The 14,358-nt window shown below is 51.7% G+C and overlaps 1 protein-coding gene and 2 non-coding genes across 3 annotated transcripts; all 3 read left to right on the top strand.

The window, feature by feature from the left end:
* Window positions 1–10,994: 10,994 nt before the first annotated feature.
* On the top strand, window positions 10,995–12,903 carry EI90DRAFT_3011699 (uncharacterized protein; the record flags this gene model as incomplete). Its single annotated transcript, XM_039056501.1, has 8 exons — window positions 10,995–11,026; window positions 11,170–11,362; window positions 11,715–11,786; window positions 11,817–11,889; window positions 11,945–12,021; window positions 12,066–12,128; window positions 12,152–12,227; window positions 12,275–12,903. The coding sequence occupies 8 exons, from the start codon at window positions 10,995–10,997 to the stop codon at window positions 12,901–12,903; spliced, it is 1,215 nt and encodes a 404-aa protein (XP_038922813.1).
* EI90DRAFT_t32 lies at window positions 11,722–11,795 on the top strand. The gene has a single exon. It is a non-coding gene; the product is annotated as a tRNA-Ala (tRNA).
* EI90DRAFT_t33 lies at window positions 12,159–12,232 on the top strand. The gene has a single exon. It is a non-coding gene; the product is annotated as a tRNA-Ala (tRNA).
* Window positions 12,904–14,358: the final 1,455 nt, after the last annotated feature.

Here is a 14,358-nt window from a genome sequence, read left to right on the forward strand (position 1 = left end):
TCCGCTCCTTCTTCACTAACCTCGGAGCTTCCGTATTCTGCAATCCCCTCGGTACCCCTTGATGGTCACCACCCCCTCCTTTCAATTTATTACCTACACCTCCCTAAGTACGGAGCCCCAAAGGCTTCCGGACAGCTCCGACATCCGCTAGCACACTCCTGCCTCCGCTGGGCAATACACTCGCTTGCCCTGCAGAGCCCACCTTCGGGCCTATCCCTCCTTTCCGTTTCTGGGTTATCTCCTGCCTTTCCGTTAACCCCATAACCCGACTTGTCGGTAATATTCAATCGGCTAATGTTTAACCCCGTTAGCTCGGCTCCGCCATTTGCGGACCTGCCTTCGCTGTAACTATATATACCCAACTTGTACATAGGTTACACTTCAGTAATAAAATTGACTAGAGTTTATCCCCCTTCAGTTCTGGTTGCCAGTTTAGTAAGTTAGGGCACGGACATGTTACTTGGCACAGCGCTCCTGGCATAAGTCACTGAGGCCGAAGCCCTCTGCCACGGAGACACTCCTTCATCTCGACCTGGTCTCTGACAGTATTTTATTACTCCCTGACTAGTACACATCTTGTATGGCACCAAAGGCCCCTCGCACTCGTTCGCAACTATGCACATTGGTTCCAAACTCTGCCTCACCGTCCCCAGAACCCTCACAGCCTGGTCCTAGTCGATTGGCAAGGAACCCAGTTGAGTTTCGAAGCTTTTCTAACCTTGAAACCCCTCTCCCATCGACTCCGATCATGCATCCCGTTAGGAATCGATCACCAGTTGCAGATTCCGACTTCGGAGACACCACGGAACAACCCATAGACCCCGTTCACTTCTTTGGACTCGGTTCCAAGGTCCCCGACTTCGTCGATCCTCCTCCTGCTGATCCTCCCATCCCCACTGTCCCAACTGCTGACGACACCGAACCCACCTCCAACGTGGCTATTGCACAATTAGCCCAAGCCATTGCCAGCTTGGCTTGTCACACCGGTCGTCCACCACCTCCACCATCCTCTGCTCTCCGGACCAAGGTTTGTGAGCCTGAACAGTTCGACGGGAAAGATCCCTGCAAACTCCGAGTATTCCTGGTCCAATGTGGACTCAATTTCCAGGACTGTCCCCTCGCTTTTGCTAGCGACTGTGCTAAGGTCATCTTTGCACAGTCCTACCTCAAGGGAATGGCCCTCGATTGGTTCGAGCCGGATCTATTATTCGACCAAAATTCTACACTTCGTCCACAATGGATGAATAACTATCAAGAGTTCGTCAACGAACTCCAAACCAACTTTGGTCCTCACGATCCTGTGGGCGACGCTGAGGTTCAACTAATGACCCTGGACATGAAGGATGGGCACCACATCAATAAGTACGTTGTCAAGTTTAACCGACACGCCTCTCAACTTCATGGTTACGGAGAAGCCATGCTTCGTCGTTTTTTCTATAACGGATTGCCAGAACGTATCAAGGACGATATTGCCAGAGTAGGTAAACCTTCTACTCTTTCAGAACTTCACACCTTGTCACAAACTCTCGATGTGCGCTATTGGGAGCGTAAATCTGAAGTTACACGTCACGTGAAACCCTCCTACTCTAATGTTTTCGACAAGTCCAACGCCGCTTCTCGTTCCGACCCCGACCCTTCCTCCTCCTCTTTCAACTCCGCTTCCGGTAGTAAGCCTCCGAAGGACAATAAGAAGCCTGAGGCTAGCTCCGTTAAACCGGACCTTTCATCTAAACTCGAGACAACAGCAAGCTCACGCCACAAGAGCATAAGCGCCATCTTGACCAAAGACTTTGTATGTTCTGCGGTCAGTCCGGCCACATGGTCAAGGACTGTCCCAAGTCTTCTTCTCGCGCGTCTAAGGCCCGTTTGGCCCAGACCGAGGAGCAAGGATCCGCTTCTGCAGAAGCAAAAAATTAGTCCGCACCCCTGTGGACTCCGCACGGACCGGGGGTTGCGATCCTTCCTTCCGTGCGCTCAAAGAAGTGCGTTTAAACACATCTTCCATCTCCGACTTATCCTCCCTCCATATTCCCGTTTCTTTTTCTCTTTCAAATGGTCTATTTTCTCCTCTCAATGTTGACCCTTCGGTTAATGTTCTACCTGTTGTAGATAGTGTTGCTGATGTACCACTCTCTCCTCTGCCCCCTCCAACTACTTCCGTAGATCGATCCACCTCTCTCCATTTCTCTTCTTTCTCTTCTCCTGTTCCTTCTCCTGTTCCTTCTCCTCCATCCAATGATAGGACACAAAATAAACTTTTCCACTCCTATGAGAATGTCCCCACACTCATAGACTCTGGGTCTTTGGACTGCTTCATCGACGACACGTTCGTAAAGAAGTTGGCCTTGAAGACATACCAGATTAAACCCCTACAACTACACCTATTCAACGGTAGCACCAACTCAATCATAACCCGTGCCGTCGATATTCCCCTCCACTCCGCTTCCGGAAACATCACCCCCACGACTTTCTTTGTCACATCGCTGGATGGATCATGTTCCTTAGTCCTAGGACACAACTGGCTTACCTGCTACAATCCGTTGATTGACTGGGTCTCAAGCAGTATTACATTCCGAACTTCCGAACCTACCAAGACAGTTACTCCGAGCTCTCCCCCATCGTCTCCGGCACCACTGCCGTCGTCCGACATCCAACCATCTGATGTTTCGCCAGCACCTCAGTCACAGGCTCCCACTCCTCCGTTACCATCTATCGAGTTCGTCAGCTGTTCCGCATTCGCAAAGGCTTGTCGACTTGAAGGATTGGTATCCTTCAGCCTAACCATCCCTTCCGAGGAAAGCTGCTTGAGGGCTGCCTCATCCCACACCGATTCCGTTGACCTCTCGGCCGTTCCGAAGGAGTATCACGAGTTTGCGGATGTGTTCAGTAAGAGCAAAGCCTCAATGCTGGCACCGCACCGTGAGCACGACCTAAAGATCGACCTTGAGGAAGGTGTCAGAGACCAGATTCGAGACGAAGGAATGTCTCCGTAGCGGAGGGCTTCGGCCTCAGCGACTTCTGCCAAGAGCGCTGTGCCTAGTGACACGTCCGTGCCCTAACTTACTGACTGGCAATTAGAACCTAGGGGGGTAACTCTAGTTGATTTTTCTACTGGGGCGTAACCTATGTACAAGTGGGATATATATATGGTTACAGCGGAGACGGTTCCGCAATTGGCAGAGCCGAACGGAGCGGAGCTAACAGGGTTTAACCATTAGCCGACTGAATATTACCGACGAGTCGGTTTGCGGGGTTAGCGGAAAGGCAGGCGATAACCCAGAAACAGAAAGGAGGGATAAGCCCGAAGGTGGACTCTGCAGGGCAGGCGATTGTATTGCCCAGCGGAGGCGGGGGTGCGCTAGCGGACATCGGAGCTGTCCGGAAGTCTTTGGGGCTCCATACTTAGGGAGGCGTAGGTAATAAATTGAAATGAGGGGGTGGTGACCATCGAGGGGTACCGAGAGGATTGCGGAATAACGGGGGCTCCGAGGTTAGTGAGGGAGGAGCGGAGTTGGATCGGAGGGACCGGAAGTCGATGGCCGGGGATGGATATGACAGAAGGCACTTCTCCACCCTTGGGTACTATGTACTCTCTCTCTACTTCGGAACTTGAGGCCCTCTGGGCGTTCTTAGATGAACACCTAGCCTCCGGGTTCATTCGTCCCGCTACTTCCGCTCACACGGCACCGGTCCTCTTCGTCCGCAAGAAGGACGGATCCCTCTGTCATATCCGTGCATACCCGACCCCGACCCCGACCCCGACCCGACTTCCGGACCTCCACCCTCTTCACCTCCGGAGTCATAACCTACCACTGCCGTTCCGATACTCACCTTCGGTCCTGGCAACACACCTCCTCCTTACCTCTCCGACCCTATCTCCGTCCACTCCGATACTCATCTCGGACCGAACACCGCCCCTCTCGCCACCCTCCTACTACTCCGCTCCCCCTTCACAACACCTCCACCCTCCCGTCATCCTCCTACACTTCCCCCGTCTGCTCCGATACTCACCTTCGGACCTGACTACTCTCCTTTCCGCCACTCCTTCTCCCTTACCTTTCCCCTCTCTCCTCCCTCTGTTACTCCTCCGCCACCCTTCCGCCAAGTTACGACCTTCCACCGCTGTCCCGTACTTCGCACTCGGACACCGCTCGTACCTTGCTCCGAGCCTCCGTCATAGTCCCTACCTCGGACTTTGACTCCACCTCGGTCTTAGTCCATTGCATTGGTGACCTCATACTATGTAAACACCATTGCCAATATCCCTCGGACTTTCAACCCCGCCTCCGTAACCTCCGTAAGCTCCGCAACCCCCGAGCTTCGCGGATCGCCTTCGGCACTTTCGCCGCTTGTAATGTATCTCTCGCGTTTTCCCCTCATCCCTATTTGGACTACTGCTTCTTCCTATTCTAGCCAGTTAGTCATCACCCCCACTTCCCCTCATCCTCCTGCCCCTCTGGGCCTCGCCCTCCCTACCTCCTTTCGGACGTATCACAGGTCCTGCCTTATGACCTTCGGTACCGCTCCGCTCCTTCTACCCTTTGTTCCCGTTCGGACGTCTTCGTTCCGATTCGGTTACCCTTTGTTCTCCTTGTGCTCTTGCCCCTTCCATTATATATATCGGCGCTTGTACATACTCGTTTTGGTTCAGTCCGAAATCGACCTGAAATGCCCCCTAGAGACTTCCTGCTCACCTACTGTGAAATTAAGGACCAAATGGACAAACAGCAATGGCACAGCGCTCCGCTTGAGTCGCTGAGGCCAAGGTCCCTCCACGCTAAGTCTCCGATTCCACTCCGGAGTCGTCTGTTTCCGCCCGGTTCTAACACCCTCCGTCTTTGCGTTGACTTCCGAGGGCTGAACAAGATCACCAAAAAGGATCGCTACCCACTTCCCCGCATCTCTGACCTCCTTGACGCACCTAGCTGTGCCACAGTCTACACCAGACTCGACCTCCGGCATGCTTACCACCTGGTTCGCATTGCAGCAGGCAATGAATGGAAGACTTCCTTCCGCATGCGCTATGGTTCCTATGAGTGGCTTGTCATGCCATTCGGTCTCACAAATGCACCTGTGGCCTTCAGCGATTCGTCAACACAATCTTTGCCGACCTCTTGGACGTTTCTGTGGTAGTCTACCTAGACAACATCCTTACCTACTCGGAAGACATGGCTTCACATCAGGAGCATGTCCGAGAAGTTTTTAGGAGACTCCGCAAACACGGCCTATACGCCAACCCGAAGAAATGCGAATTTCATACAGACACTACGGAATATCTTGGATACTGCCTCTCTCCCTCCGGACTCACCATGTCCATTGAGAAGGTCAAAGCCGTCCAAGATTGGCCCAAGCCCTGTAAAGTCAAGGATGTCCAATCCTTCCTTGGCTTCGCTAACTTCTACCGGCGTTTCATCCACCAATACTCCGACATTGTGGTCCCCTTGACGTGCCTTACATGTAAAGGAGCCCCCTGGTTATTCTCTGACGACTGTCGCTCTGCTTTCAACACCTTGAAAGAAGCCTTCACTTCTGCTCCTATCCTCACACATTGGCTACCTGACGCCCCCCTCATTGTAGAAACCGACACCTCCGACTACGCAATCTCTGGAATCCTGTCCATCTGCTGTGATGACAGAGAGATTCGCCCCATTGCTTTCTGCTCGAGAACACTCTCGGCACTGGAGCTCAATTACGACACCCATGATAAGGAACTGCTCGCCATCCATGATGCATTCCGATCGTGGTGTCATTACCTTGAAGGTTCAGGAACCCCAATCGACGTCATCACCGACCACAAGAACCTCGAGTATTTCTCCACCACCAAACTCTTGACCTGGCGGCAAGCCCGCTGGTCGGAGTTCCTCTCCCAGTTCCACATGACTGTCCGATTCCGTCCCGGAAGACTCGGAGTAAAACCAGATGCGTTGACTAGACGCTGGGACGTCTATCCCAAAGAAGGGGATATGGACTATGCTCGCGTCAATCCGCAGAACTTCCGACCGGTCTTCACTTCGGAGCAGCTCACTGCGTCCTTATGGGCTACGTTCCTAGCTGCCACAGTAATCTGAGCAGTTGTACTCGTCGACACAGAGGCTCTCCATCGAGACATTCTAGCCTCCCTCTCCTCCAACACCACAATCTCTTCTCATCTCGCTTCCCCCAACCTCCCCAACCTCCCCAATTCCTGCTGGTCCGTTGATGCTGAAGGCCTGTTAAGGCTGGACAACTGCATTTACGTTCCGGATTCTAATGATCTCCATCTCCGCATTTTGCGAGACAAACACGACCACCAACTTTCCGGACACTTCGGTCAAAACCGGACTCTGGATCTAGTACGTCGTGAGTATACCTGGCCAGGCATCTGTAACTTCATCAAGAGTTATGTATCCTCCTGCACTTCTTGTGCCTGTGCCAAAGTCCCTCGTCATAAGCCTTACGGCTTGCTCAAACAACTCCCCATCCCCAAACGCCCTTGGAACTCCATCTCCATGGATTTCATCAAACAGCTACCCTCCTCTTCTGGATTCACTTCCATCTTGGTCGTCGTGGACCGCCTGTCCAAACAGTGCATTTTCATCCCTACCCACGACACCATCACCTCTCCGGAACTGGCCAAGCTCTTCCTCCTCCATGTGTTCTCCAAGCACGGAGTCCCTTCCCACGTCACCTCCGACTGGGGTCCGGAGTTTGTCTCTCATTTTTTCCGTTCACTTGGTAAGGCCCTCAACATCTGTCTCCACTTCACCTCCGGTTATCATCCGGAAGGAGACAGTCAGACCGAACGGATGAACCAGACGCTCGAGCAGTACCTGCGCATCTACAGTAACTACCAGCAGGACAATTGGTCCAAACTCCTGCCTCTCGCGGAGTTCGCCTACAACAACGCTCCGAATGCCACCACAGGGGTCTCTCCATTCTTCACCAACAAAGGCTACCACCCGAACATTACCATTCACCCGGAGCGAGACCTAACATCAGTACGTGCCCAAGAGTACTCCGTAGATCTCGACTCCCTCCATCACTTCCTTCGCGAGGAAATGCATCTCGCTCAGATCCGTTATCAGGGCCCTGCAGACTCCCGTCAGAGTCCTGCCCCAGCTTTCGAAGTAGGAACCTCAGTCTATGTAAAGGCCAAGTATTTCCGCTCCACCCGACCTTCCAAAAAGCTCTCCGAGAAGAACCTCAGTGTCATATCCATACAATCCCGACCTCCGCTCCGGGCTCCTGGAACTCCGAACCCCGACTTCCGGAGCCCTACTTCCCTTCCATCACTTTCTCCTTGCCGACTCCCAAGAGGTTATCCCACCTCCGGCTCGGACACCACCTTCGGTCCGACTCCAGAACATTCCGGGTCCGACCTCATCCTCGACACCTTCCAGACGAGCACGCAACACCTATGTTCCCAACTCCGGACCTCCACTCCGGAATCCTGTTTGCGTCTCCGTCTCCGGAACCTCCGGTCTTAGCTCCGACCTCGGACTTTGACCCCACCTCCGCTTATACCCATTGTATTGGTTAGCTCATTCCATTTAATTACCTTTGCCAATATTCCGGAGTTTAACCTCCGAGTTCGGACTTTCCGGACTTACTCCGGACCTTGCAACTATTGCATTGTCCATTTCAATTCCGCTATTCTCCCTCATTCCTATTTGGGCTGCTGCTTCCTTTCTATTCAGTCAGCTAGCCATTCCCGACTCCCATCCTCCTTCCTTCCTTCTTGGGCCTTGGCCCTTCATTCCTCCTTTGGGAAACACCATTGAGTCGAACACTTGACCCTCGGTGTTGTTCCTCTTTCCATCTCCCTTTGTCTCCTTTCATCCTACCCTTGTTCCTTTTGATTCCGGACCCCTCCTTATATACAATGTACCTAGTAACTTGTAACCTCAGTCCGAAATCAACATGAATTCCCCCCCAAGAGACTTTCCCTCTGCTAGATCCGAAATTAGGGACCCCTAGGACAACCAGCAATGGCACAGCGCTCCGCCTGAGTCGCTGAGGCCGAGGTCCTTCCACGCTAAGTCTCCGATTCCACTCCGGAGTCGTCCGAATCCGCAAGTTCTAACACTCAGCCCATTCGAGATCATCACCCGCATTGGAACTCACTCCCTCACTCTACGCCTGCTGGAAAACATGCGAGCCATTCACCCGGTATTCCATGTCTCGCAGATCGAACCCTCCGTCCCAAACATCATTCCGAACCACCACCAGCCACCTCCGCCTCCCATAGAAATCGAAGGCGAGATGGAGTTCAAGATCAAGGAGATACTCGACTCCAAGATTGACCAACGTAGATGCAACAAGTTGCTCTACCTGGTCAAGTGGCTAGGCTATGAAGGGACCGACGAGGAGACACAATGGCTCCTTGCTGGCGAACTCGATCATGCCACCAACCTCGTCGAAGCGTTCCACTCTCGGTACCCAGATAAGCCTGGACCCGAAGCTCCCTAGGAACCCTGACTCCTCTCCCATCTCTCCTTTTCTCTCCACTCCTCACTTCCATTTTCTTTTTTTCTTTTCTGTAAGTACAGCTCCCCTCACCTTACTAATTCTGGGCCTTCAAGGATTCAGGCCTAAGAAGGGGATACTGTCATATCCATCCCCGGTGTCAGGGACCGGTCCGGGGTCGAGAGCGTCTGGGTATATCGCCCGGCACTGAGGGCCCGGTGGGGTGTGAAGCGGGCACGTACGGCAATGGGTCCGGTGCAGGCAGATGTCCCTGAAGTGGGAATGGTGAGAAGAAGACTGCTTCTCTGGTTCCCACCCCAGGTATGTTTATATACATGGTGCTCAGGTCACATGAGAGTTGCCACGTCGTCCCCATGCACAGCCCCAGCCACCTGGGTATTCCCATGGGGGATCCCGAAGGGATCCGCTGCAGGCGCACGTGCTGGGCATACCCGGGGGTCGTCCGGAGCATCTGGGGCTGGGTGCGTCGTGCATGGGTCATGGGTGGGTTAGTAGTACATCGATCAAGGAAAGTCGTCTGTGTAAATAGAAATAGGAAGAATAGAGAATGAGACAGAGAAGAAATAAGAAGAGGGGGAAGTGGAGGGAGGAGGAGACAGGAAGGGGAAGAAGGGGGTAGTGGGTGGGGTGGAGCCGGGTGGAGCCGGGTGAGGCGGGTGTGCCCTGACACCCGGCCATCGACTTCCGATCCCTCCGATCCCTCCAGTCCATCTCCGCTCCTTCTTCACTAACCTCGGAGCTGTCATATCCATACAATCCCGACCTCCGCTCCGGGCTCCCGGAACTCCGAACCTGACTTCCGGAGCCCTACTTCCCTTCCGTCACCTTCTCCTTGCCGACTCCCAAGAGGTTATCCCACCTCCGGCTCGGACACCACCTTCGGTCCGACTCTGGAACATTCCGGGTCCGACCCCAACCTCGACACCTTCCAGACGAGTACGCAACACCTATGTCCCCGACTCCGGACCTCCGCTCCGGAATCCCGTTGGCGTCTCTGTCTCCGGAACCTCCGGTCTTAGCTCCAACCTCGGACTTTGACCCCACCTCCGCTTATACCCATTGTATTGGTTAGCCCATTCCATTTAATTACCTTTGCCAATATTCCGGAGTTTAACCTCCGAGTTCGGACTTTCCGGACTTACTCCGGACCTTGCAACTATTGCATTGTCCATTTCAATTCCGCTATTCTCCCTCATTCCTATTTGGGCTGCTGCTTCCTTTCTATTCAGTCAGCTAGCCATTCCCCACTCCCAACCTCCTTCCTTCCTCCTTGGGCCTTGGCCCTTCATTCCTCCTTTGGGAAACACCATTGAGTCAAACACTTGACCCTCGGTGTTGTTCCTCTTTCCATCTCCCTTTGTCTCCTTTTGTCCTACCCTTGTTCCTTTTGATTCCGGACCCCTCCTTATATACAATGTACCTAGTAACTTGTAACCTCAGTCCGAAATCGACTTGAATTCCCCCCAAGAGACTTTCCCTCTGCTAGATCCGAAATTAGGGACCCCTAGGACAACCAGCAATGGCACAGCACTCCGCCTGAGTTGCTGAGGCCGAGGTCCTTCCACGCTAAGTCTCCGATTCCATTCCGGAGTCGTCCAAATCCTCGCATTCTAACAGGAGCTCCCATATTCCGCAATCCCCTCGGTACCCCTCAATGGTCACCACCCCCTCCTTTCAATTTATTACCTATGCCTCCCTAAGTACGGAGCCCCAAAGGCTTCCGGACAGCTCCGACGTCCGCTAGTGCACTCCTGCCTCCGCTGGGCAATACACTCGCTTGCCCTGCAGAGCCCACCTTCGGGCCTATCCCTCCTTTCCGTTTCTGGGTTATCTCCTGCCTTTCCATTAACCCCGTAACCCGACTTGTCAGTAATATTCAATCAGCTAATGTCTAACCCTGTTAGCTCCACTCCACCATTTGCGGACCCGCCTTCGCTGTAACTATATATACCCAACTTGTACATAGGTTACACTTCAGTAATAAAATCGACTAGAGTTTATCCCCCTTCAGTTCTGGTTGCCAGTTTAGTAAGTTAGGGCATGGACGTGTTACTTGGCACAGCGCTCCTGGCATAAGTCGCTGAGGCCGAAGCCCTCCGCCACAGAGACACTCCTTCGTCTCGACCTGGTCTCTGACAATGCCCTAGACAATGATCAAGCCGGAATGAAAAAGTTTGCCAAATTTTGGAAGCTGAACGATCAGCCCAGGCACATTCGGACGCATTGGATGCTGTAAAGAAGGAGCTGGACCGAATCAGCTTAGCACAAACACTGTCCCATGGTCCTATCGATCTCATGGAGCATTTCCAAGCCGCTCAGCATGTACAATTGTTGCATGATAAATCTCAAGAATGCCTATGCGATCTGACAGCTCAAATTGGCCTGTCCAATTTGAAACTTCTGCAAAATCCGTCTAGCACAGAAAGGGACTACATGGAGAAGTACATTCTGGCCTGATTCTGCAAACATGCCATCCTTATCCACTTAGCCAAGTACCAGGACAAGATTAACCCTATTCAGAGCTCACAATGGCATGGAGGACAGCTGGTTACAAAAGTCGGTAAGCATACCCCATTTGAGGCGAATTCTGATGTGCTCGAAAATTCATCCAGTACTTTGAGGATATTCAAAATGGTCTCAGTGTTCAGTAGCGCAAACGACCGTGCCCGTATTATTTCTGCCCATGTTGCACAATATAACAAGCTTGTCGACTGCCTCAAGTGTTCTGTTAGGCCATCCTGGGCTCCCGGGCTCTTTGAAACATGCCAAAATGAATGTCAAGGAGCTGCTTAACATGGATCCCAGTGATGAACAGTGGACAAAGATGTGGGAGAGCCTGTGGGATTCCAACTGGAACTTGGATGAGAAACCACCAGCTTTTATCGTTGACCAACAGGTTTGCCATGGCATAGTAGCGGTGCTATCACTCGCTTGTATTGAGGAGGAAAAGCTTAGGCTCACTCGAGAGGAACTTAATGCACGCACCTGGACTGTCCAATCGGTAGACTTGTTGATTTGGATCACGGACGATATTCATCATATGTCCTACAAATTCCACATTACTCAAATGCCGTGATACGATCGTGAACAGACCGTTTCCTCATGTCAATCTATGGCATGCATTGCCGCACTATCTGCTAGCAAATCTAGAATGTCCAGACTCCCAAGCTGCACTGAGTACTGCGGAGTATTCTTCTTTCCACCTTCCCCACCCCCCCCCCCTGGTTCTGTTGAAATAACCACCTCAGCCTATCAGGGCGTATGGTGTAATGGCTGTGCACGCTGAGTTCGCGATCCAGAAGACTGGAGTTCGATTCCCAGTATGTCCAACTTTTAGGTTTCCCTAAAAGACCACGTGCAAATTCCAACATGGTGGACATTCTGCGGAATACACCGAGCACACCCAAATCCGGTTGCTGCCACGTGAGCTGGGCACGTGAAGTCAAGCATTAAATTAGCCGGCCTGACAAAGTTTCAGGGGGTGTAGCTCAGAGCACTAAGGACCCAAATCCGGCTGCTTCAGACCACATGACATGGACATGTAGGAGATTAGCAGTAAGTCCGGCCTGAATATGAATTCAGGGGGTGACGGCTCACAGGTTGTTGGAACCCCGGTGGTTTGGGTCACATGTGGATCACATGGTCGATCCAATGTGAAGGGGGTGTGTTGAAATAACCACCTCAGCCTATCAGGGCGTATGGTGTAATGGCTGTGCACGCTGAGTTCGCGATCCAGAAGACTGGAGTTCGATTCCCAGTATGTCCAACTTTTAGGTTTCCCTAAAAGACCACATGCAAATTCCAACAGGTTCTGCCACTCTGGCCTCAGGAACCAATGGCATAGACCCCAAAGATGATTCTCAAGTTAGAAATGAGCTAAGCACACTCGATGGACTTATCAGGATGAGCCCAGAGCTGGGTGTAGCTGATGACGATGAGCATGTTGAGCCCTACCTGTCTACCGACAGTGGCAGTGGCCCAGGCGATACTCTTGGCCCTGAGATGCCAGTAAACCCTCCAGATAGCGAACCTGAGACATGGCCAGATGAGACAATGGACCCCACAGACAATGTCGAAACACATGCTGAGCCTCTTACCGACTTGGTCCCTCCTAGTGGGTTTGGAGATGTGGATAGTCCCAGCTGTGATGAGGATATTGAGGAGAGGTTCTGGAATGAGAACCCTCGTCCCCAAAGCCTTCCTCCAATTAGAACAATCTTCAATGCCATCCACTCACCCACCCAGTCTACCCAACAACAAAAGCCAACAAAAATCTGGAAGGAAATAACAGAGTTGCATTTACCTCAAGAGACTGAAAAAGTAAGAATGTTTCCAAGTTCCCCTGTGAATGACAGCAGACCAGAGACAAAGCAAGATATTACAAACATATTGCGATCTTCCCTGATGCACTACCAACAGTCAATCACTGGCAGCTGATACACAGAGCAATAATCGATGCCTATGTTGAGATGCTGAAAGACCTTACAGATGAAAAGCTGTGGGACATACTCAAGACCATGCGTCCCTGTGTGATTATGTTTCCTACCCAGTGTGAAGGAATGAGACATTGTATGGCAGTTCACCTGTTAGATGTATGTGTGTGAGGTCTCAGTGGGTAGCTCAGCACACAGAGCTGTAAGTGATACAAAGATGTGTATTTTATGGTGTGTGTAAGCAGTTAACGGAAGTTACCGCTTACCCACGTGACTATATGTATCTTGTAATTACATATGGCTCAGGGTTTGGGGCTATTGCCCTGACATTCTCCCCCCTTGCATTGCATTTGCGATGCATACAAGTTTAATGATGAAGAGAATAAAAAATGAGTTACATTGAGTTTGATATTATCAATGAGTGTTTTATTGTCGCCACTTTAAAGTGGACGATTTATACATGTCGGTGAGAGGAATTCAGGGAATAAATGAGTGTGGGGCTGTCACTTTGAAGTGAATGGCGATACATGGGTATCACAGAGGGGAAAGTGATGGAGAGAAGGAGTTTTTCGAAAATGAATTTCGATCCAAAGATTATATGTCTTTGGTGTTCCTCCTCACTTGTTCTGTGAGGATTCGTGTGTAAATGGTGTTTACACATGAGTGGTGGTGGATGTGGGTTTTGACGAAGTAGAGATTTCTGCAATTGTTACTTGTGGTTCCTCGCATACAATATTGTGTGTGGGGCCTTGAGTTGGGGGAAGGTGTTTTCACAGGCGCCTCAATGGTGTATTACTGTGTCACTTTCCCTTTCCTCAAGGGTAGAGTTATTGCCCCAGAGGAGGATTTTCCTCCGGGTTGTTCATCTGGACATCCGATTGCTGCATCGGATGCGATGATGTAGCCTGGGCTACATTGTCAAGCTGTGGGCTCGACGAAGTGGGCGCTCCCTGGGTGGGAGTGGGTTGTTGCGTTCCTGAGCTACTTGGCTCAGGTGTAGAGTACAGTAAGTTTACTGTTCTTCCTGTGGGGAAGGGTGGTCGCTGGCCTGTTTGTCCAGTGCAGAGACTTGCATCTCTTTCCCGGTATTTGGAAGCTTTCGCTTCCCACTCCGCAGTTCTTGCAGTGCATTCCTCAGGAGTCCCGAGTGGTTTGGACTGGGACTTTATATAGGCAGCTTTGCCTAGACTTTCCCAGGAGATTTTTCCCTTGTTCTCCAGGGAATTGTACTCCTCCACGAGTCTTGCAATACTTGGGAGTCCCAAGAAGTATTTCTCAGTTTCCTTGCTTTTTCGCAAAGGACTCTATGTACCTTGCCGCTTTTAAAGGCGGCTTCAGCCTGTTCATACCAGTGTACAAATTCTTTCCCACTCATGCTTGTCCACCAAGCATATGCGGCATCGTGCGCCACTTCTGACCCCGCTATTCTCCTCATGGGGAAGTTGGGGTCGATTGTTAT

Source organism: Cantharellus anzutake, assembly GCF_015039405.1.
Source record: "Cantharellus anzutake strain C23 chromosome Unknown EI90scaffold_3, whole genome shotgun sequence".
Classification (NCBI taxonomy): domain Eukaryota; kingdom Fungi; phylum Basidiomycota; class Agaricomycetes; order Cantharellales; family Hydnaceae; genus Cantharellus; species Cantharellus anzutake.